This window comes from Pygocentrus nattereri, chromosome 1 (genome assembly GCF_015220715.1).
Source record: "Pygocentrus nattereri isolate fPygNat1 chromosome 1, fPygNat1.pri, whole genome shotgun sequence".
Classification (NCBI taxonomy): domain Eukaryota; kingdom Metazoa; phylum Chordata; class Actinopteri; order Characiformes; family Serrasalmidae; genus Pygocentrus; species Pygocentrus nattereri.
This window is the reverse complement of record NC_051211.1, coordinates 52,326,204-52,348,825: the sequence shown is the minus strand read 5'-3', so window position 1 is coordinate 52,348,825 and position 22,622 is coordinate 52,326,204. Positions and strand designations below refer to the sequence as shown.

Genomic DNA, 22,622 nt, shown 5'->3' with positions numbered 1-22,622 from the left:
ACAGCAGGTTTAACACCTAACAGGACAAACCAGGGATGGTGTTACATCTCCAAAAGCAGTAGGGCAAAATTTATAGCTTTTTAAATAATAAAATAATAAAAAAGGGCTGTTAATGAAGTAATGTTGTTTTTATTTGAGGGTCCCATTTCATAGGGAAGATTTCAACCACTACCCCTTATAATTCAGTTCCAAGCAGGAAGGTGAAAACAAGGCGTAGGGGTAAAAATAAGAAATGGGATTGGACCTAAATCTTAGTTTTAGTCTTAGTTTTAGTTGTAGCAGTAACAGATACTGAAACTGACTGAATTTTAGTGTGGCATTTACATAAAATTGAACAGAAAAATGTCATATTTAAATTCCCTGTAGAATATGTGTTAACTTATTTTCACTCAAAGTATATCATTTGTCTAAGGTCTGCATACACTGGTAGATGAGGATGTGTTGTCTGTAGGATAATGAGTATAAACACACCTTTCTCTTCTATATCTATAGTGGATAATGGACTTTAGCACCGCTGTAACTGCAGTGGCTGCAGGACAGAGATTATTCGAGTTGCTGATCAGGACAGTCCTGCACAGACGATGAGAACTAATTAGGGTTAAAACTCTCTTAAAGTGTTACACATGTATGTGTGTGCTGGTTAGTGACGGGTGGAGCTCCCTGCCAACATGAACACACTTCATTTACCCAGCACTTAAAAACCATTCACCAAAACAGCAGCGAGTTGTGAATCACATTCAATCTCGGTGGCTTTTTGGCCCCCACCCACCACCCCATCCACCCTACTACTTCCCCTTAGAGAAGATAATGAACAACTTAAGCTGCATTCACACCCAAATGCACTGTCTCAAGCACACACACACACACACACACACACACACACACACACACTTTGTCCTCCACCAGCCTGACACCTGCATGCGTTCTCTGTGTGCCATTAAGTTTTAATTAGCCCGTGTCTCTGTGTGCAGTCCTGTATACAGAGGGTATTAAGCAAATTTATGGCGCATGCGGCGGAGGATGCGGGGAGATGTATGCTGGCGTGAAAGGAGCAAACAGGGAACGAGAGAGAAAGAGAGAGAGGAAAAAAAAACTGGAATCAGCACAATTCATTTCCTCTAATTTCCAGCGTGTACAATATTAAAACCATTAAGGGCTGCCTCTGTCAGCGCATTCTCAACAACACATTATTTAACGGCCAAGAACGAGGGAGGGAGGCATGACAGAAGAGGACGAGAGAGAGAGAGAAAGAGAGAGAGCGGTAGAGAGATGCTCTGAACGATCGTCTCCATCAAACCGAATGTGCAGGCTTGTCACCACGGTAACAAACGCAATGCAACTTTCCTGTGGCTGCCCCACTCTGCTCGCTCTGCCGTCCCATTAATAGGAAAATTCTGCGTTTAGCTTTCTTCAGCATGACGACTGCAAATTTCCTGTGAAGTGCAGCATTTGAGCTCGGTGAGAAATTTGCACAAGCTCCCCCGAATGCAGTCGATCAGCGAAGACATGCGGGAGTTTGATCCTACAGTTCTGCACTGGAGCTACAAGACTAATGTAGCTAACAAATAACAGAAGCTTATGACCACTGACTATCATCAACACCTAAATCAGCCTCTCCGATGTTGGGTAATCTCTAATAGGCCTGGCTCCTGACTGTATGATAATTCGCAATGGATCCACACTGCCTCGTTAGTATTCTCGCATTTCGCATGACGTCACACTGTATAGTTGCCGTCAATTTGAGGAGGAATCAGGGAGTGCCCGAATAGCGATATGCCTTCAATTTGCTGTGCTTTGTGAATGATTCACCTGCAAGACGCGACAGAAGCTGAGAGACGAGAGACACACAGACCTTTAATTCAGTGTTTTCACTCCAGGTTTGGAGCCACTGCACTGTATAGTTTAGTGTTTCTCTCTGCTGTCCATACCTCGTTCAGCTCAAGAAGGGATCAATTAGCCAATAATATCAGGTATTTTAACCAGGGGAACCACAGTTGTGCAGTGCAGGTGTTGCAGGGCTGGAGCTGGGAACTCAGTGAAAGTCTGCTGTAGGTACAAGGCAGTTTGGCCAGGCTTGACTGTTGCTATAGTGCCCCTTGTTTTAACGTGTAATACTGGGTTTGCATTCACGTACTTGTGTGAAGTGTCGGCTTTTATACGTAGCGTACCATTTCGTAAAGTCCACGACAAAAACTTGTCTAGGCCACACATTTAACTCTTAGGCCAGATTCACACATACTGGGACGCCCATGTTAACCGGCGAAGCGGCAGAGTGTTCCAACCAACAGCCGTGTACAGACAGTCGACCCAGTGTAGATTTTTTCCACCACACAACATACACTAAGATAAGCCAAGAAAATCAGTGACAATAAAAAAGAAAACCATATACAAGCTTAAAAAAGCTATTTTATTTTACATTTAATTTAATTCATGACGAAATACTAGTGAAACATTCTGTGCTGCAGACAGATTTCCCGGTTGGTCTATCTGGTTTAAAACTTTTGCCAGAATGCAGTTGAGGACAAACAAATATACAGTGTACATTTATAAATTATTTTTATTTATTTATTATTATTGTGCAGAGTGACTGATGTGACCGTTTGTCCATCTGGAAACAGGAATGTCTCTGTATCTTTCTCACTGCTCCGATCTGCAGCACAAGCATGTGTGAATAAGGCCTGAGGCCATGACTGCAGTAACCATTACCTTTCAGTGGTTTCGCTGTAAGATGAGCATAAGGCAGTGAACACATTCGGGCCTTTGTTTTTAACTGTACAGAGCCGCTGATTTTATGTTCCGCCAGAGAGTTGAGAGAAGCTTCATTTTCATTACATTACATTACATTACCGGCATTTGGCTGACGCTCTTATCCAGAGCGACTTACAATTTGATCATTTTACACAATTGGCCTGACTGCATGTCTTTTTGGACTGTGGGAGGAAACCGGAGAACCCGGAGGAAACCCACGCAGACACGGGGAGAACATGCAAACTCCACACAGAGAGGACCCCGGTCACCCGGCCTCTCTGTGTTCATTTTCAATGAAAGCATTGCTAAAGCCTCTGCATGGTGGTACACATTCAGCATTCAGCTATGGTAGTGATCTACGGTGGGCACTCTGTATCTCTTCGAGCGCACTGTTGGAATTTGTAGTGCTCTCAAAATAACTCAAATTTCATTTCACACCTTAGGACACTATTCAGATTGATTCCTTTATTGATCCCAGGGGGAAATTGCAGTTGTACAGTTGCAGCCGTTTATGTAAAAATAAACACTTTACTAATAATTTAAGACAATATAGAGAAATTTACAGTATGTACACCAGATTTAAGTACTTATGAATATAGTAAGGTGGCGGTGATTGTGATAGTAATATGAAACATCAGGTATAAAGCCGTTACAATTATTTAAATTAAGTTAGTGTCCCTCTGAGTTTTTGCACACACAATTGTTATTATTGCACATATGAACAGTTTCGTATTGAGTTTTGTGAGTCACACCCTGAGGGAGGAGTTATAGAGTTTGATGGCCACAGGTAAGAATGACCTCCTGTGGAGCTCTGAGGTGCATTTTGGTAGAGTGAGTCTTGAGCTGCATGAGTTCTATGAGAAAATATATACAGCCATACAATCATCTAAAAAATAGAGAAAAAAAAACAGTTGTATGCAAATGATTGGGCACCCCTGGTCAAATAGAATGTGGGCAATATCCTCATTAATGTTTGAGTGTTGCTTACTCATCCATTTAAAGACATAGAAGAGTGATGTGTCAGGTTTACACACGATCGCGAGTGCCACAGCTGGAAGCTGGAAGTCTTTCGGCCTGTTTTCTTAGACATCACCATGAAGCGAAGACGAGGGATGAAAATACACAGCCATGAAAACCTTGCCTCAAAACAGGCGGGCACACACACAAGTACACACACATCACTGTGCTGTCAGGCACAGCTGCTGTTCCGTTTTGTAGTTATCAGGTGTGCTGGGGAGCTGTGGTGTGTAAACAGACTGGGCCATCACCCTGACACGGCAGCTAAATGCTGTTTTCCGGAAGGCTCCTCAGGCACATTTGCCAGACAGACGTTTCTGGGAGCTGTGCCCTCTGCCCTCTGCCCTCTGCCCTCTGCCACCAGTCAAACAACTGCGGGTTTTACCCGGCTGGGCAATATCTAACCACAGCCAGCAGAGAGGACAGACAAGTAACAGAGCAACGTAGAGACAGCAGGCATGTGTGGTCGAATGCACGTCTCATATGTATTACAAACATCAGACGGTCAAGCGATTAAAGCAATTAAGCTTGATTAACTGCATTCTTTTGCCTAATTAACTGCAAGTCTTATTTGCCTAAATTTGACCCTAGATAAAGATTTATGGTAAAAGGGGGTAAACTGTGTTATAGCTATATGGATGCACACAGGTTTCATTAGAATGTATTTATTCTTATATTACGTTCATATATAAGCTCCACAGACAATAAATTAGTCACGTTGCATGTTTAAGGTGGTAGTAACTTCCGGCTCCTGCAGATGGCGCTGCACAAGGATATCTAAATACCTGTGGGGTGTGATGGGATTTATAGATTGAGAAAAGGTGGTACAGTGCAGTGAATGTCTCGTTTGACATGTGGAAAATGGGTTGCAGAGCAGATGGTAATGATTGGCGAATGATTGCATTTGGCCGCCAAAGGCCACAGCGTGAAGTAAGTAGCTGAATTAGCTGGTGTATCGAAGTACGGGTCAACCAGCAGTGGCAAAAATCCCAGTCTACAGGAAATTTTTCGTTAGAATTGTGTATAAAAGATGAAACTGACAGAGAGGGACCGCCGGTGTGTCTCACGGCTCGTGAATAATAATATAGCTTCACATTCAGGCAAGAATTGCTTCTAGAAGCCAACGCAGGTTCTTCACAACCAATTTATGAAAGAACACTCCACAGGGAACTGCACACCATGGACATATGGAGCAGAGTGGCACGCAAGGGGCCTTTGCTCACTTCTGCTTACAAAGTTGTGCAGTTACAGTGGGCAAAGAGACATAAATTGGACTGTTCATGACTAAAAACGTCCTCTTGAAAATCTGTGGGAGACCTGGAACAGCGAGTAAGACGCCAGGGAAGTCATCTATGAAATCTGGCCGCGTTGCGCAATTCTTTGATGCAAGAGTGGCTGAACACTGATGTTGCCTACATCCAGAAACATCTCCAGCGCAGGTCAAATCGAATCACAGCTGTTATTCAATGCTCATGGAGGTACTACATGGTACGAGGTATGTTTCAGGCACAGGTGCCCACTTTTTTGTCCTGTGAGCTTATATAAACTTAAATAGTGTAGACTGAAATACTATAAGGTGGACATGAGAAGCTATTTATAAATTCTAAAATATTGTTGGGGCACTTCTTGATTTCCGAGACATTTTGGAAGTTAATACATGTTATCACTCCTCACATGAATGTGATGCTGTGGAGTTATAGAGCAGTTATAATAGAAACCTTTCATCCATATATCTGCAACTTTCCACACAGACTTTTCAAGGTAAACTTTAATTAGTCCTCACCGTCTTGCATGCGTCATACTTGAATTCCAGTAACTTTCCTCCTCCGCATCCTCATAGTTAAATCCCTGCACAGCCAGTGCCAATGTGCTACAGCACTTACAACAACCATATCACACACAGCTCCTCACTCAGCCCACCATTTGTGATCATAATCTCTCTTCCCCCCCAGCGGCCTACGTTTGCAGCCTCATGGCTAAACATCCTCCAAAAGCCCAAAGCAGAGTGTTCCCTCAAACTAACCCACCAAAGCCTGCATCCCCCAGGCAGCAGAAGCAGCAGAGAGCACCCCCGCCCCTCCTTCTCCTCACACCGCAGGGGCAAGTCTGCAGGAAAAAAAGAAGGGGGAAAAAAAGTGCTGCTACCAACAGAATGGTAATGTAGTGTGGCGAGAGTGAATAGCTGATAATGTGGCGCAGAGGCATGAGATAGAGAAGACGCTCCTCTTCCTCATTGATCTGCAGCCTTCGCTCACCCGCGGGGGCAGCACCGCATGTCAATACAGACAGGAGGGGGGGGTTGCTTTCCATAGCCGTGTGTCCAAGCTGTCCAAAGATCAGCATGAAAAAAGGATTTTTTTTCAGTATTCAGTAGAGCAGGGTACAATGCGTATCGACTGATCCGTGGTCCGCCCACAAATACAGTCTTTTCTAACAACTGATGAGAGGCTGGATCGGCTTTATAGAGCATCACATTCAATATGATTTGTTTTCATCAAAATATGTAAAGGAAGAACAATGGACAGCTGTACTGTTTGAGATTCGATACATATTACCGAGTCTCCAGTTTAAGGTGGTAGCTACCGAGCTGCACTATGTTGTTGTAGCTAATCAACACTAGACAGGTTGTAAATGATAATAACATAGCGGTCTTATGGTAATATTAGCTTGATTACAAGAAGGAAAAAAAAAATCTGGTTACACTGTCATGTCACCTGACGGCAAGAGAGGCCTGGGTTCGATTCCCCGGCCGGGCAACCAGGGTCCTTTCTGTGTGGAGTTTGCATGTTCTCCCTGTGTCTGTGTGAGTTTCCTTCCTTAGTCCGAAGACATGCAGTCAGGCGAACTGGAGACACTAAATTGCCCCTAGGTGTGTGAGAACATAGGTGTCTTCCCTGGTGACCTCTCCAGGGTGTTTCCTACCTTCCAACCAGTGACTGCTGGGACTGTCTCTGGAATCTTTCTCTTTGCCATTTTGTTATCTACTGGCTAGATGAGATTGTTATCTGCATTGCTATGGTGACCAGCCGCCTGCGCTGATCTTTAGGGTTAAAGGGTGAATCAGCAGTTCTACATTAACTCAAACGTTTAAGACCATTTACTGTTAAACTGTGTTGAATGATCAGCAGAGCTTTATTTTATTATAAAGGAGGATTATTTCAGTTTCACCTACAGATCTAATTCTGCTGTGGAGCTGCAACAGGAGAGTAAAAGAACTGCATGTTGCCGACCCCTGCCCCAGACGTTCTCGTTACAAGCTACTGGTATAAGAGCACGTTGGCTTGTCTCTGGGTGTTTGTGCATGCACAAATGCACTGATGGGCTGTGAGAGAGATGGAGAAAATGCGGTGACAGAGTTCACCGTATCGATCCCTTCTGTTTTTTTGTTTATCTTTGATCTATCCATCCTATCTCCCCTCTATCTGCAGCCTTGTAAATTAGAAGCAGCAGAGCAGAGTGAAGAAAAAAATGGAAAACACACGAACACACCGCCTCCCGCCAGATTCAGGTGACGTTGATCAGACATTACTAAGACACCTACAGGACTCTGGGACTGTATGAGGCTCTGAGCAGATGGTGGCTGTATATGTGTGTGTGTGTGTGTGTGTGTGTGTGTGTGTAGCTGCAATAGGTTTCTCTTCAGCTCTCCATCTCTCTGGAGCTCAGGGACCCATACCAGGTCCAAGGTCATTTTAAGACAAACAGTCTTAATGCCAGATTGATTACAGCGTGGCCGAGACTTCAGACCCTCACACAATCATCTTGGTACACACTACACTGTTTGCACACAATTAAGCAGCGATATCTGCGTACCGCACCTTTCCGAGCACATCATCCGCAGTCCCTTTCTTGCCATACATGTACGCTTCTCACCACTAGATGTCACTGTTTCCAAAGCCTTTTATCATTCAGAGAACTGCTGGGCTTTAAGTGCTGCAACTCTCCTCAGTCTGAACTCCAATCGATGGCTATTATTGTGTCCTTGGCCCAGTTGCCCAGAGCAAGCATTCAATGGGAGTCCAGCCAATGATTCCCCCTCTTCCTCATGGGTGACTCTCCGTTTCTGCCTCCTTCAGTCCATATATCCTTCTGTCTCTCTCAATGAGCTGCTCTGCTCTTTACAACCAGCCTACCACACAAGCAAGTAAACATGGACACTCTCTGTTCTTCAAACTGAAAACACATTGGAGAAATGATCCTGAGTAATGACAACAAACTGTGGTAGAGCTGCACGATATCGACCTTAAACGTGATGTTTGATGAAGCTGTTGGATATCACAATGACTAAATGAGAACAATAAATTAGTATTAAGCAAAAAAAGCCTCTTTACTGTCTTAAGAACAGTTTTTTTTCTTTACATTTAACTAACCTCTCCTGTAACAGCAAAAATGACAAAATAAAATACTAAAAGCTACTTATATCAGAATTGCAAGCACATTTTAAATAGCATTAAAAAGCTAAAAAAGCTATTTAGCTGAAAATGGCACCCCTTGTGGAGAATCTGAAGCCTGCGAAATGTGACTTCCGAAAGAGGGTTTAGTATAAAAACAGTCAGCATTCCATGAACAACTAATAATTTATATTTGAACAACTAATAATTTATCATTTAAACTCAATTCAGTTTTCACTATAGAAGCTCCTTATGGTGATGCAAGTTTGTTGTGACAGTAGCCATTCACAGCTGTTGGAACAAAACCTTGCATCTCCAAAATGGTAACTTTACAGGAGAAGGAAAAAATATACTTTTAATGTAAGTCAATGGAACCAGACTTGTTTACAAGTCATTTTGGACCATTTATTTTGGTCTATTAATCATGAAATTTACACACAAAGTAAGAGGCAACAGGCATTTTCATATTTTCAGAGAAAAATTAAAAAACTGGAGATCCAAGGTTTTGTTTCAACAGCAGTGCATTACTGCTTCATACATTTTACTATACAGTCCATGCATTTCACACATAACACAGTGCGATTATCATGTTGTGATGAGAGTCCCTTTTGGGCTGTAAAGCCAAATGTCAGGAGCAGAGTTAGTGCAGAGAAGCATTTGAGGATTCTAAGGCCTCACCAATGTTATTACGTCACTTTGGCACGGCATGTGAAGTAAATTCCACTCTATCCATGCAGCCCTTAATCATGTGTTTATTGCAGAAACTCATAAATATAATAAAGATAAAAATACAATTTATCAAGCAGCCCTACCGGGTGGTGACAGTCAGACTAAAAAGCAAGAAAATAAAAAAGGCACTCTTTCCTGTTTGCCCCTATTTGTGTTTCATTATCGTCCTCCGTATTCGGTGTGCGTGAACGTGCAAGTCTGTAAATTATGTGAGTGTGAGACTTAAGCTCACATAGAAAACATTAAGGTTTCAAAAAATGTTTGTTTAAATGCATGGGCCTAATTAGTGCATTATGAAATGAGAGAGAGTGCAGCAAAATCACAATCACAGATGCCAGGTGTGAATAAACAATGCACTATAATTTAAATCAACACCTGCACCTCCCACACAAGAACTCAAGGACACGCACAGGCTGAGAGAGAGAGAGATTCCCATCAGCCTGACTTCCAGTAAATAAATAAAGTTCTGATAATAAGATTCTGCTGCTATGACCACAAACAAATACATGATTTAACAATGTTAATAACAGCTTGAAATCAACCCAGTGAAAAAAATGTTGATAGTAAAACCGAGTTACATTAAATATCAAGCAATACTGAATAAAACACAACAAGCTTGAAACATAATGAAACTCCTAATCAGACTTGAGAACTGTCCTCTAATAAGCAGACCTGATTGACAGCCCTTTGTACACTGACATGTGACTTGACACTGACATGTGGCTTAAAATTGGAATAACACCAAGAAACCTGTCAATCTCAAGTCTATAAGACAAATAAATAAATTGTAATTGTCTGTTTCTAATAGCTTAGCTAACCTTACTAACTTCACCTTTTAGGCCAAAAAAGTTGGTGAAGAGTTTGTTAGCTGTTCCCAAACTTGATAAATGAATTCCATTTTGTTGACTTATTCCATTACATCTATATTTATGAGAAGAGAGTAAAATGAACTTAAGCTTAATATTTATCTGCACTTTTTGTGATGCTTACTAGGTGCTCTAGCTGTGCTTTGTAATATGTCCTACCCGGCGACACCCCCTGGGGGTGCAACGTGGAGCATCTCCTCTGGTGTGTGGTAGCCTTTAGACGGCTGCAGTGGTCTTTCTATGCTTCATTGGAGGAAAATAGATAAGAAACTCTAACAAAGGCAACATTCACGCAGCAGGTAAACGTGGCCCAAGTCTGATTTTCTCATCCATCCATCCATCATCTAAGCCGCTTCTCCGTCAGGGTTGTGGCGGGGTGCTGGAGCCTATCCCAGCAGTCTTCAGGCGGAAGGCAGGATACACCCTGGACAGGTCACCAGTCCATCGCAGGGCAGACAGACAGACAGTCACTCACACCCAGGGGTAATTTAGCACGTCCAATTGGCCTAACTGCATGTCTTTGGACTGTGGGAGGAAACCGGAGAACCCGGAGGAAACCCACGCAGACACGGGGAGAACATGCAAACTCCACACAGAGAGGACCGCCCGGCTGGGGAATCGAACCCAGGCCCTCCTTGCTGTGAGGCGACTACCCACCACGCCACCGTGCCGCCCCTGATTTTCTCACCAAATTCAAATTTTTCTGTTTGGCTGTTCACTTTTTAATGTGGTCTGTATGCAAAATTATTATGAACAGATCAGCTCCTAAACCAACCCACATGCACAAAAGAACAGTGTTTCATGTGGCTTCACGTGGCTCATCCGGAGGTAAACAATCATAACTGCCAACGGACGCCAGTCACTACCGGAGGATCAGCTTTATTGCAGGAGCCATCACGAAGCTTCAATGACTGACAGCTGGGCTCACGTGTTCGAACTCGCCGTAAAAAGGGCACGGTCACGTCTTTGGTTCGTGTCCTCGGGTTCTTTAAACTTTGCTTTCAGACTTTTCTTTGCAATGCAGCCTTGTTTTCTGCAGGCCTTCTACGCTGTAGACTGGGGTTCAATCCCCCACCTGGGTAAACACCCTACACTATTCCAATAAGAGTCCTTGGGCAAGACTCCTAACACCGCCTTCACCTCCCTGTGCAAAATGATCAAATTGTCAGTCGCTCTGAATAAGAGTGTCAGCCAAATGCCGTAAAGGTAAAGGTTCTCCTATGGCCATTTCTTTCTAAATCTCCTCAAACACCAAGCGGTTTGGATAAGTCTTTGCTAAATTTTTGGACAGAAACATTTGCCCAAATATTTGAGGCCTCGGCAGCGTGAAATTATGATGAATGTGGAGCTGGATTAACGTAACAGTCACATGAATTCTGATCTGGCTGTTCAGAGTCGCACTGCCGTTTCAGATTTCAGAACCACATATGAAAGCATCTCAAATTGGAATTGAAAATGTCAGATTCAGTGTGTTTTTGCTCTTCACACTGACAGAGAACACATCTGTTCCCATGTGAAGAAAAAGATCCGATTTGGGCCACTTTTACCTGCTGTGTGAGCCTAAAGCCTAAAGCTCTGACTAGTTTAGACATCTCATAGCTCCTTTGAGAATGTATAATATTAACACTTGCATGTCAAAAATCATCATTTGCTCTTAATTTTTAAAAACATTTAGAACTATTTCAATCACTCTGTCATATCCCTAATATACACATGTATGGTGTAGCCGGCTGGAAGGTCAAATGAAACAAACCAGCTCCAGTTATTAAGGTAGCTTTTGCTTGGTTGTTAGCTTTCACTCAATTTAAGACCCCACAGGAAACACAGCTGTGTGAGCATTAACCATGTGCCTATGCAAGCAAGCCCAAAATGAGGACTGGCCAGTTTAAATCGAAAGGGGATTTTGGCCGTTTGCATGGGTCATTTATTGGACACTCGAACTCACAGGACATACTGTGTACACATACATCATGCACCCTTATAAAGGACGGTTCTTCAGGTTCTGAACAAAATAGTTCTATATAGAATCAAAGAACCTGCTGCATGATAAGTGCTCTTTACATGGTGAAAAGGTTCTTCAGAATGTTGGAGAATGTGCTGTAGATGGTTCTATGTAGAACCTTTTCAAAAAGGGTTCTATATAGCACCCAAAAGGGTTCTTCTATTGTTTTGATGTCAAAGCAACATTGAGAGAGCTGCCCATACATCTAAAAAAGAAGGTTCTTCAAGGGTTCTTTAGAAAACTGTTCAATATGTAACACTCACAGAACGTTTTACATGATTAAAAGGTTCTTTGCATTGTGAAAGTGTTCTCTAGACGATGTGAAATGTGTTGTAAACAGGGTTCTATATAGCAGCAAAAATGGTTCTCCTATTGTTACAAGCTTGGCCTTATATCAATTGAAAACCCCTTCTGGGGGCTATATAGAACTTTTTTTTTCCTTTTTTATGTAAAGGGTTCTTTATAGAACCTTTTTATTTGCTACAGAAACTTTGCAGAAGCTTGATCATAACAACTGAAGAACCCTTTTTGATGTGATATAGTCATTTTTAAAAAGGTTCTATATAGAACTATCTATAGCACATTCTTTACCAATCTGGAGAACCATTTCAATGTGCAAAGGGTTCTCTGAGTGTTCACGGTTCTGTGTGGAACCATTTTCTTTACTAAAAATCCCTCAAAGAACCATCTTTTCAAGAGTGTGGAGCACAAGAGCAAGATAAAGCTACTTACAAAAAAACTTCAACTGATGTATGCAAATTATTTACCATGTTATGTGTGATTGTATAAGATTTAAAAGACTTTAACCTGGATGGAGAAACCTGTTCAAGGCTCCTGCAGGAAAAAAAGGGCCCGTGTTACCTCGCAAAGTCCAGGTCCGCTTCCCGCGACATGGTAATGTTGGTGAGGTTCTGCTGAAGCACGAAGATGTTCCTGCACATCTTCTTAATGCCAGACTCACTGATGCGCTTAAAGTACTGAGCCCCGTTGATCAGAATGCAGGAGATCAGGTGGCCCAAACCTGCAGGGCACACACAGAGAGAAGCAGCGTGATGCTAATGCCAGAACTCTGTTAGGTACATTTGTGCCGTCTGGTTAAAATAAGTCTGATAATGAAGTTGGACGTCTTCCATGTTGATGACTGCTGAAAAGATGGAACCGTCGGATATGGAGAGCACAGGGTTCAGACCGCATTAGGCTCGCCTTACTTCAAAATGGGGCCAAAAGGAAAGTTTTGATAAGGCTATAACATAAAAATGGGACTCCTTTGGAGCTTCACTACATAACAGGCCCGCTAACACATTGAAATGAAACGTTTTTGGAAAGGAAATGCTACAGATTATCAGCCAGTTTGCAGCCAGAATCTAGAGCCACTTTAGAACTGCACCAAACCTGGAATGTACTTCAAACACTCGTATACATGGCAGCTGTCATTCTGTTTTTACAGACTTCTCTTTACAGAGTTTTCTAAAATATGGCCCCTTCAAGCTGTTACATCATTAAAATCAGCCTAGTAGTAATTCCCAACTTAATATCTGTATAATACATTCGCTACATGTGAGAAATTGCACTGTTATTCTGCCCCAAGACGTGTATTTAACTCTGAACTGATCATACTCAGCACTAAAGGACTAAATCATCTTAATTACAAAGAAACGTCCAACCTATTGCATCACAGTCACACGTTTCTTTGGTCAAGAAACAAATGGATTCTGAAGAACCAGACTTACAATATTCACAATATTGGTAGCAGATTGCAATTTTCAGAGGTACAGCGCTGTACAATAGTCAGAGACCGCCCTTCATTTACTGAATTTCCAGCAAAAGAAGCCTTTAAATACAAGGTAATTATTTTTTCAGGAGATATTTCTGAGGATAATATATACAAAGTAATCCACCTGCATAAGGTTAAGTTAAGGTTAAGGTTAAGAGTTAAAAGCTACAAAGAAAACGAGACTCCTAACAATCACCTGGAAGACCTGCTAGACCCCAAATCTGCCCCATCAGATAAACAGCACTTAAAGCTTTCATCTCTGAGAGAGAGGAGAACATCAAGCTGCTTCAGATCTGAAAACATCCACAGGTGTTTCTGTCCATCCTTCCACCGTGAGAAGACCACTCAGCACTGTGGGTCTGAAAGGACGTGTAGCTGATCAAGAAGAACCTCACTGAGAAAAGGAGACGGACACATCAAACAAAGAAGCTGAACGATGGACTGAGCACCTCAGAGTCCAGACCTCAACACCACTGAATGTGGTAACTTGGATTGTGAGAAGCAGAAAATATAACCAACTTTTAAGACTGAACGTTGGAAAAACCTCTGCAGTCTCCTGAAAAAGGATGGAAGCTCTAATAAAGAGTGGACGCACTACATTGAGCCTTTTCTGCTTTTTTTGTCTGGCACTGAAAAAGGAATAGCTTGTACTGAATGGTCATTTTGACTGGACATTAAATAAATGAAAGGGTGGAGGTTTGATGACTTTTACATCAACCTCCTTTTCTCAGAGAACAGCCCCTTAATGACTACTACTAAGGGAACTCCTGGCCTAGAGAAAGGGTCCTGCTGTGATTTCACATGGCCATAAAATATATCAATCATGTCCCTGTCGAACTCCCACACTCACCCTCGAAGATGTACTGGAACTTGTGCTGCTGCAGCGCGGCCCCCATCACCTCCTCGATGGCACTGATGTCTTTATTGAGCTTGACCACCAGGGGGTCGTAGTCCATGCTGGTGGCGTTTGCCACGATGGCGTAGTTGCCCTGCTTGGCCAGCGGGATGAGGTGGTGGAAGCAGTGAACTCTGAGAAGAGAATGCATCCAGACAAAGAGGCACAATGACTCAACATTTCAGTCACTGAAAAACGGGATGTTTTGACAGCAAGATTACTGAAGGGCTTATGACCGTATGACGGGGTTTCCCTCAGAATTCTCTTAACGCAGCCTTTGAATACATACTTGTGACTGCAGGGAAAACATTCCAAGAGTGCCTGAAGAATCTCTGACTCTCCAAGAGACAGATATGACAAAGTGAGAGAGAGCGAGAGACAGAGAGACAGAGAGAAAGCTCTCCACAATGGTTGCCTCCAGTTACACGTTCATCAGTTTCCCATAAAATAGCCCAAGCCTCCACTACCATTAAAAACCTATGAGTGCCGCCACTCTGCCACCAAACCATAAAGCCTCCATCCTCTCCTCCCCTGGCTTAATTCACTCACAAGCACTGTCAGGGGAAATTTGCTTGATGGGAAAAGTCAATAATGCGTGGCACGAGAGCAAGGAGTTACTGTTTCCAACTCATAAAATAGGAGTGCATAAACTAAACAATATCTGTGAGCAATCTGGAAAAGACAAGAGGTGGCTATTAAGACTTGCTGAAAGCAATGCTTTAGCTAAAAAAAAATAAAATAAAATAAAAAGGATAACGCTGCTAATGACAAATGGACATTAGCAGAGACCATCTGTATTATATGAGAAAGTTTATGCTAACTGGTTCCCGCACATAATTCTTTTAGTGGAAGAAACATTGTTTTTTCAGGGTTCAAGCTGCTCAGAAGAACAAAGACACACAGAGAAACAGTGCAGGGTCTCGAGGGCTAAGAGACCTGAGTTAAGGGCTTAGATATAGAGACATAATGGAGCTGTGTGTGAGTGCACTGACCGGATACTTTATGTAATATGAGGAGCAGTTAATGGACTTGGGGCATCTTTAAAGACAAGAGCACTGGCTGGACCTCTATTTTCAGGGTCATGCAGAATGACCAGTCCATATGCATGGCCAAGCCTTGGTCTTTCCTTCTGAATAATAATTTGATTAGAATGTTGCTACTGATGCTACATGGCATTTCACAATCAACTACATATTTACACTGATCAGGAGTAACGTTCTGACCACCTCCTTGTTTCTACACTCATTGTCCACTTTATCAGCTCCACTTACTGTATAGCTGCACTTTGTAGTTCTACAGTTACAGACTGCAGTCCATCTGTTCTCTGGATGCTGTGCATACTTTGTTAGCCCCCTTTTACCCTGTTCATCAGTGGTCCCCCCCACGGACCAGAGCAGGTACTATTTTTTAAGGGTGCTAATGCCTGTTGCTTTTTATGTTGTGTGTAAATTTCATGGTGAACTGTCCAAAGGAAACGGCCCAAAATGACTTGGCAATAAGTCTGGTTCTGTTGACTTACATTAAACTTACTTTGTTCCCTCTCTTGTAAAGTTTATATATATATATATATATATATATATATATATATATATATATATATATATATATATACATACATATATATATATATATATATATATGTATATATATAGCTTGTAAGCTCAGCCCCGGCACTACAATAGTTACTTTATTTAATACCTAGTGAGTATATCTGACTATAAGACTGACGATCATATTAGCCAGAAAAGCAGTTTAAATATGAATAAATATGGAATCTATTTAATTTCTGACCATGTCCAATTATCATGGCCAATATTGCTACTGGAATTATTTGCTCATCAGACACTAAATATTTCGGTCAGGCCCTACAATTCAGCGGACCAGGAATGCTTACATGATTTCATGTAAGTGGTGGTTGGTTAGTGTAGTGGGTAACACCTCTGCCTTCTATGCTGTAGACTGGGGTTCAATCCCCCACCAGGGTAAGCACCCTGCACTATACCAATAAGATCCTTGGGCAAGACTCCTAACACCACCTTGGCCTGTCTGTGTAAAATGATCAAACTGTAAGTCGCTCTGGATAAGAGCGTCAGCCAAATGCCATAAATGTAAACGTAAAATTTCAGTGCTTTGGTTGAGCCTGAGGTTTTGTCTGGATGAGGAGAGCTGGTTGGACCTACCTGACCTCTAAGTGCAGCACGAGCAGGCAGCGGTCAGCAATGTCCTGGAAGGACCTGGAAAGGTCGGAGAGGGTTTGCAGGATGTGCTCTCGACTGCTCACCTGGGTGTCTGAGCCCGGAGATGCACCTGAATGCACACACACAAACATATCACATAGGGTTGTAACAACACCGCTGCATGCAGTTTTAGCGCCCTGGTCAGATTCATGTTTTCTTGATTTTCTGAGTGAAAATAAGTGAACACATATTTTATAGGGAACACATTTCTGCTCATTTTAATGCACTACAACTGTTTATTTGCCGAATTATCATATTTTACAACTGCGCACTACAATTTGCAGAAATATGGTATATTTAAGTGTGCTCACTGTAGAGCACTATCTACTTTTTTTGACTTAGAAAATCAACAAAACAATAATTAAATTGTTTATTTCTAGGGTTTGTTAGCAACGTTAGCCTGGTAGCTCCAGGTTTAAAGAAGCAAACGTAGATGCCAGACACGTCTTGGCTGATTGACATTTATGTGCTAAATTACATAAATTAGATTTTTCACTGAAGTATTTCTTTAAACTGCACTAACAAATACAAACTTGTCCCATAAATAGCTCTGTTTTATCTATTAACTAATCCAGAGGTCACTAAAAGGCGGACCGCGGTCTGAGTCTGGACCCAGACGCTGTCCTATGTGGATCTGGACCTATAACTGATAAACTATGGAGAACTATATGATTTTGATGGGGTGGTCCTATTTTAATCGAGGCAACTTTTCTAGCCTTTACAGTAGCTTTAGCAGTCGGAGACTCAAAGATCAATCACATGCGTTGTAAATATCACACGTGACGCGACTCAGCCAATCAGATCTGTGCATTGTGCACGATGAGCACTGAGACTCGAGTGAGTGACGCCACACGGGAGGGACGAGGAGAGAAACAGCAGTCAGAGAAGGAAGTGAGTCAGAGGGAAGTTAATTTACATGACATGCTCTAAAAAAAAGGAAAAAGACAATAAATGCTGTTGAAATTTGACTGAATTGTACTTTATTTGATTCGACATTCAGTTGTTGACTGTATATGATGCTGATATACCTACTAGGCTACTTCAGTAAACAGTACATGGCACTGAATCACAGTTAGACATTATGATGTTCCGGACCTTTGCTTGAGGATACTCTCTCTAACAGGACCTTCCTGAATTGTATTTAAAGACTTCTAATCTAATCTATCTAATCTATCTTAACTATTAGGTCTGTTCCATACTAGAACTATACAGAGTTTCAGTTGATTATATTAATTTTATTCAATATTAATTATATTCATTATATGTAATCAACATACAACAGACACTCTCTCTTCAGCACAGCTGTTAGGAATCTCAGACAGTGTAAATCAGAATAAACCGAGTAGTCTTTTAAAAAGGTCAGGCGGCCTTGGAGTGAAAGGAATGGATGGCCGGGCTGTGAGCCTGTCTCTGCACTCTGCACCACAATGCGTGTACGTGTGTGAATCAATGGCCATAAATTACACTACAGCAGAGCAAAAGCAGAGAGACTTTGGCACCACTGCTCATATAAGAGCCCTTTTAGTCAATGAGACACAGGGACGCATGCGGGTGCAGAGTGACTACTAACAGATAAGAGTATGGGTGGGGGTAAATCAATGAGACAGAAGGGACGGTGATGGGCATTGACTACCTGAAACTCTCTGCAGCCTCTTTCTGACCTTGTGAAGGTCTTCCTCTTTCACAATCACAAGCTACAGCACATCAGCATATTTACAGCAAGGTTAACTGACACACAGGAGCTGCTAAACAGGGTGCAGGAGAGTGGAGAGTCAAACCGATCTGTCCACTTGAAGTGCTATCTTCATTGAGGAGGGGGATCCATCACTGCAGGTCTCTCAGAAAGATACAAAAACGCATTCAAACACACGCAGCTGACAGTCAGGTAGAGATAAAGCGTGAGGACTGGAGTCTCAGTATGTGCTAGTTAATTAAAGGTTCCTTTATAAGCAAACTCAGCAGACAGGACCCAGTTATAGATAAGGCTGTATATGACATGGCTTGATTAAAAAGTGCAAATATCATAAGGGGGAATATGTGGTTGAATATAGTTTCTGGCCTCTGGGATCCACAAGGTATTGAGGATGGTTATCAAACTCATGCAAAGGGGAATTTCCCGAAATACAGTGATCTGACGTGAAATGATTGAAATGATTTACTCTAAAGAAACAAACAGACTCAGATTTCTTTACAGTGCTGGCGACGGGAACCAGGGGTCGCCATGACTACAACACAAATCCATTTTATTTACTATCCAAACCCACCGGTGAACCCACATGTGTCTTCTAATGGTAAAAAAGAGGAGAATATGAGAAAATAAGTTTAAGCACACTCTTTAAAAAGTCATTCAAGGGTTCTTCAGTTAATAAAGCGGTTCTATATAGAACCATGAACGCTCAAAAAAACCCTCTGCATGATTAAAGGGTTTTTTGCATCGTGAAAGATCAACGGAGAAGGTCCTCTATCGTTACAATGTCAAGCTTGTTATAATAGAAGAACCCTGTTTGGTGAAAAGCCACATTTAATCATGCAAAAGGTTCTTTGAGTGTTCATGGTTCCATATATAACCATCTTCTTTATGTCTACAACATCCTCCATCATATGCATCAGGCATAGGGCTGGGCGATAAAACGATAATGATAATTAATGCAATAGAACTTTCCTCGATAGAACAGTAAGACCTTTTTTCGATATAATACACCATTCTCACACTTCCACGTTTAACGACAGATCTGGTGGTGTTTTCTACTGCAAGGAAAGCGACACTACTTTGACACGATTGGATAAGGAGGGGGGTCAAGGAGTGAAACGAGTGACCAAACATACTTTTGCAAGGTCTGAACGTCTTTCCTAACATGCCTTAGCAGCGTTAAATTATGTCTGCTCCTCCCAGTCATATTTTAGTATTAGTGAACTCTAAGCAATGAAAATAAAAATAAATAAACTGAAGAAGCTGTGAGGCATTGGAAAGCGGGAGATCTTTCCAGGCTAGCTGTTTTTAGCAGTTGGCTAACTTGAAGCAGCGCTCCGTCACTCACACAGCACGGCGAATTGAAGCTACTGTAACAAACTGTAAGTTTAAGTGGACTTTGTTTGCCTGGTATTAGATAATCACCCCTTAAACTACTGCGATAGAATAGAGAAATCCAGTCATCTGCTAGCTGGTGTCTGAGTAGGTAGGAGTGGTAGGAGTGACGGCAAGAAGGCAGTGTGATCCATCACTGACCTACCGAGCCAGCTAATGTCCGCTGTCCGTACTAAGCTGACATCGTTGAGAAACTAAAAACAGTTTAGCACTTGTGACTGGAAAGCCGAGCACTCGTCACCACTGCTTACACCTTTAAAAGTTTTCTTTTTTCTAAACGATTTTCTCCCCTATTTAATTCCACCTGCTAGTTAGGAATCCCCACACACAATGCTACCAACCCTAGGAGGGTGAAGGCTACCACAGACCTGTGAAACCAGCCACCGCTTCTTTTAGAGCTGCCGCTCACACAACGTCACTGGACAGCCGAACACGCTCAGAGGAAAGTGCCAATCGCCAGATCTGTTACGTCAGCTCACAGACGCCTTCACTGACTAGTATCACGTTGAGTGATTGGGGGGCGGGGATGGAGGGGCATCCTACCTACCCAGAGAGAGCGAGGCCAACTGTGCTCTCTCTCCCCCTTTTCTTTATTAAATTATGACGGTTACAAAAAACAGCTGGAACAACAGCTGACCAGAAACTTTCTCCCACTATCCACTGACAGATTTGTGAAGTGTTTGTCATATTCTGACCATAAAGGATAGTTTAAAACAGCAGTTAACCACCCAGCAGCAAAAATCAGCCTTCAAACCTGAAAGAAACCATGATCGATATCGACTGATATGAAATTTGTTTATTGTGAGAACATTTTTGGCCATGTTGCCCAGCTCTAATCAGGCTTCAGGCAACACTTCCAACTAGTTTGCACAATAATAAATATTCCACTGCTTTCAGATGCGTTGAACTCTTCAGACGTCTGGTTCCTATCACCACCGTGAACCATTCTGACTTCAGACGTCTCTCCAGAACGGAGCATTTCACACCGAACCGCTCTCAATGACTTCATTTAACATACTAAGGCTTATTATTCAATAACTACAGGGACTTCATTGCAAACTGGTTGGGCTACTGTTAGGTTATGGAAGCGTGTAAAAAAAGCTGTGGGCCTGCTGGCCAACCCTGGCCATTTAAGGGGTTAAAGACAAGAGTGTCTGTAAGGCACCTACAGCAGACTCTCAAATTAAAAAGCTTATTGACTGTGCTGCATTTACACTGCCTCTAAATTTAGAGAGCAAAGTTATGCTCCACTATAGTATGTACCAGAGAAATTTTCAGCCAATAGTCCTTTTAAACCCAAATATAATAGATACTAACAAGCATCTTCACAGTTTAATTAAAGAGCATTTATTTTTGGATGAGGTTAGATAGGCACAAAATGATGCACACTTGATTACTGGGAATAAATTGGACGTCAGACATCTCACAATTACATTTTTAGATGAGTACAGTAAAGACTGCAGATTCCATGTGCTGGTTTATGAAATTCAACCCTTTAGCTGTTCTGGACTGCAGCCACATACAGAGAGTCGTAGTCAGAACTAATTGGAAGCAAAAGCAATTGCCAATTAATCTCCAATCATGGGTTAAGGAGTTTGGGCTTGAAAGTGCGAACACGTGCAACAGGCTGTTGTAGACTGTATATTTGCACGAAAAGAATGATTTGATCTATCATCATTTTTTTAATCGCTTTGTGTAACTGTCTCATACAAATTATGTTGCAAGCAACTCACATCATGCAACTAGTTGCATGAAAGTTTCATCATGTAAAGCCAGCCTTGAAAATAAGGTAACAGATATGTAAATATAGGAAAACTGCAGCAATGGCAGCTGAAAAAAATGAATAAAAATGATATAAATGCTACAGCAAGAATGACACGGTGTTAGAAAAATATGAACTGAAGCAGTGGGGTAATGGAATGTATTGCGTGCAACTTATATTATTTTTTAACTGCTTTCAGATGAGTTTTACACAAATTAGGTTGCAAGCAACATGCATGAGTTTCATTGCGTAAAGCCAGCACTGAAAATAAGGTGACAGATACATAGATACAGAAAAAAGAGTAGCAATGAGGGGGAAAAAAAAGATATGAAAACGATAAAAATATTGCAAACATGTAAACTATAGTTTATAGATTACAGGAAAAAGATGTGGTGTTTGAAAAAGGTACTGCACGCAACTTGTTTTTTAATCGCTTTGTGTAACTGTCTCATATAAATTATGTTGTAAGCAAATCACAACATGCAACTATTTACCTTAAAGTTTCACCGTGTAAAGCCAGCCTTGACAATACGGTGTATATTGCATGCAACTTTGTTTTTTTATTGCTTTGTGTGTCTCACATAATATATGCTGCATGTTACTCAACAAGCAACTAGTTGCATTAAAGTTTCACCGAGTAAAGCCAGCCTTGAAATATATTGCATGCAACTTTGTTTTTTTATTGCTTTGTGTAAGTGTCTCACATAATTTATGCTGCAAGTTACTCAACATGCGACTAGTTGCACCAAATTTTCACCATGTAAAGCCAGCCTTGGAAATAAGGTTTTATAAAGTCATTAGATTTTGTATTTCAAATGTTACAATACATCATGCTTGATATCATATGATGAATTATGCCTAATATGTCCAGCAACATGAACTGACAACAAAATCTGCTTTCATGTTGACTTTAAGCAGGTAATGTGTGTTAATATAAGCATGTGTGCATGTACGGACATGGTTTATCTGTGTGCGCTGTGCTGTGTGCTGCAGTGCTATGTGGGCAACCGCGGCTGCTCTGCTGAAAGTCTCAGCGTGCCGGCCCCCTCGCTGAGAGATCAGGGAGCAGGAGAACCTACTATTCATTTTCCCCTGCCCCATTGCCTCAAAGCCTGT

At 41.9% G+C, this 22,622-nt stretch overlaps 1 protein-coding gene across 1 annotated transcript in view; it reads right to left on the bottom strand.

The window, feature by feature from the left end:
• Positions 1–22,622, bottom strand: part of exoc4 (exocyst complex component 4) — a 263,398-nt gene that overhangs the window by 11,314 nt on the left and 229,462 nt on the right. The window contains exons 15-17 of the mRNA XM_017711300.2: positions 16,603–16,729; positions 14,378–14,556; positions 12,615–12,774 (exon numbers count right to left, since the gene is read on the bottom strand). Coding sequence (XP_017566789.1) covers positions 12,615–12,774; positions 14,378–14,556; positions 16,603–16,729 — 466 coding nt within the window. The remainder of the gene's footprint in view (positions 1–12,614; positions 12,775–14,377; positions 14,557–16,602; positions 16,730–22,622) is intronic.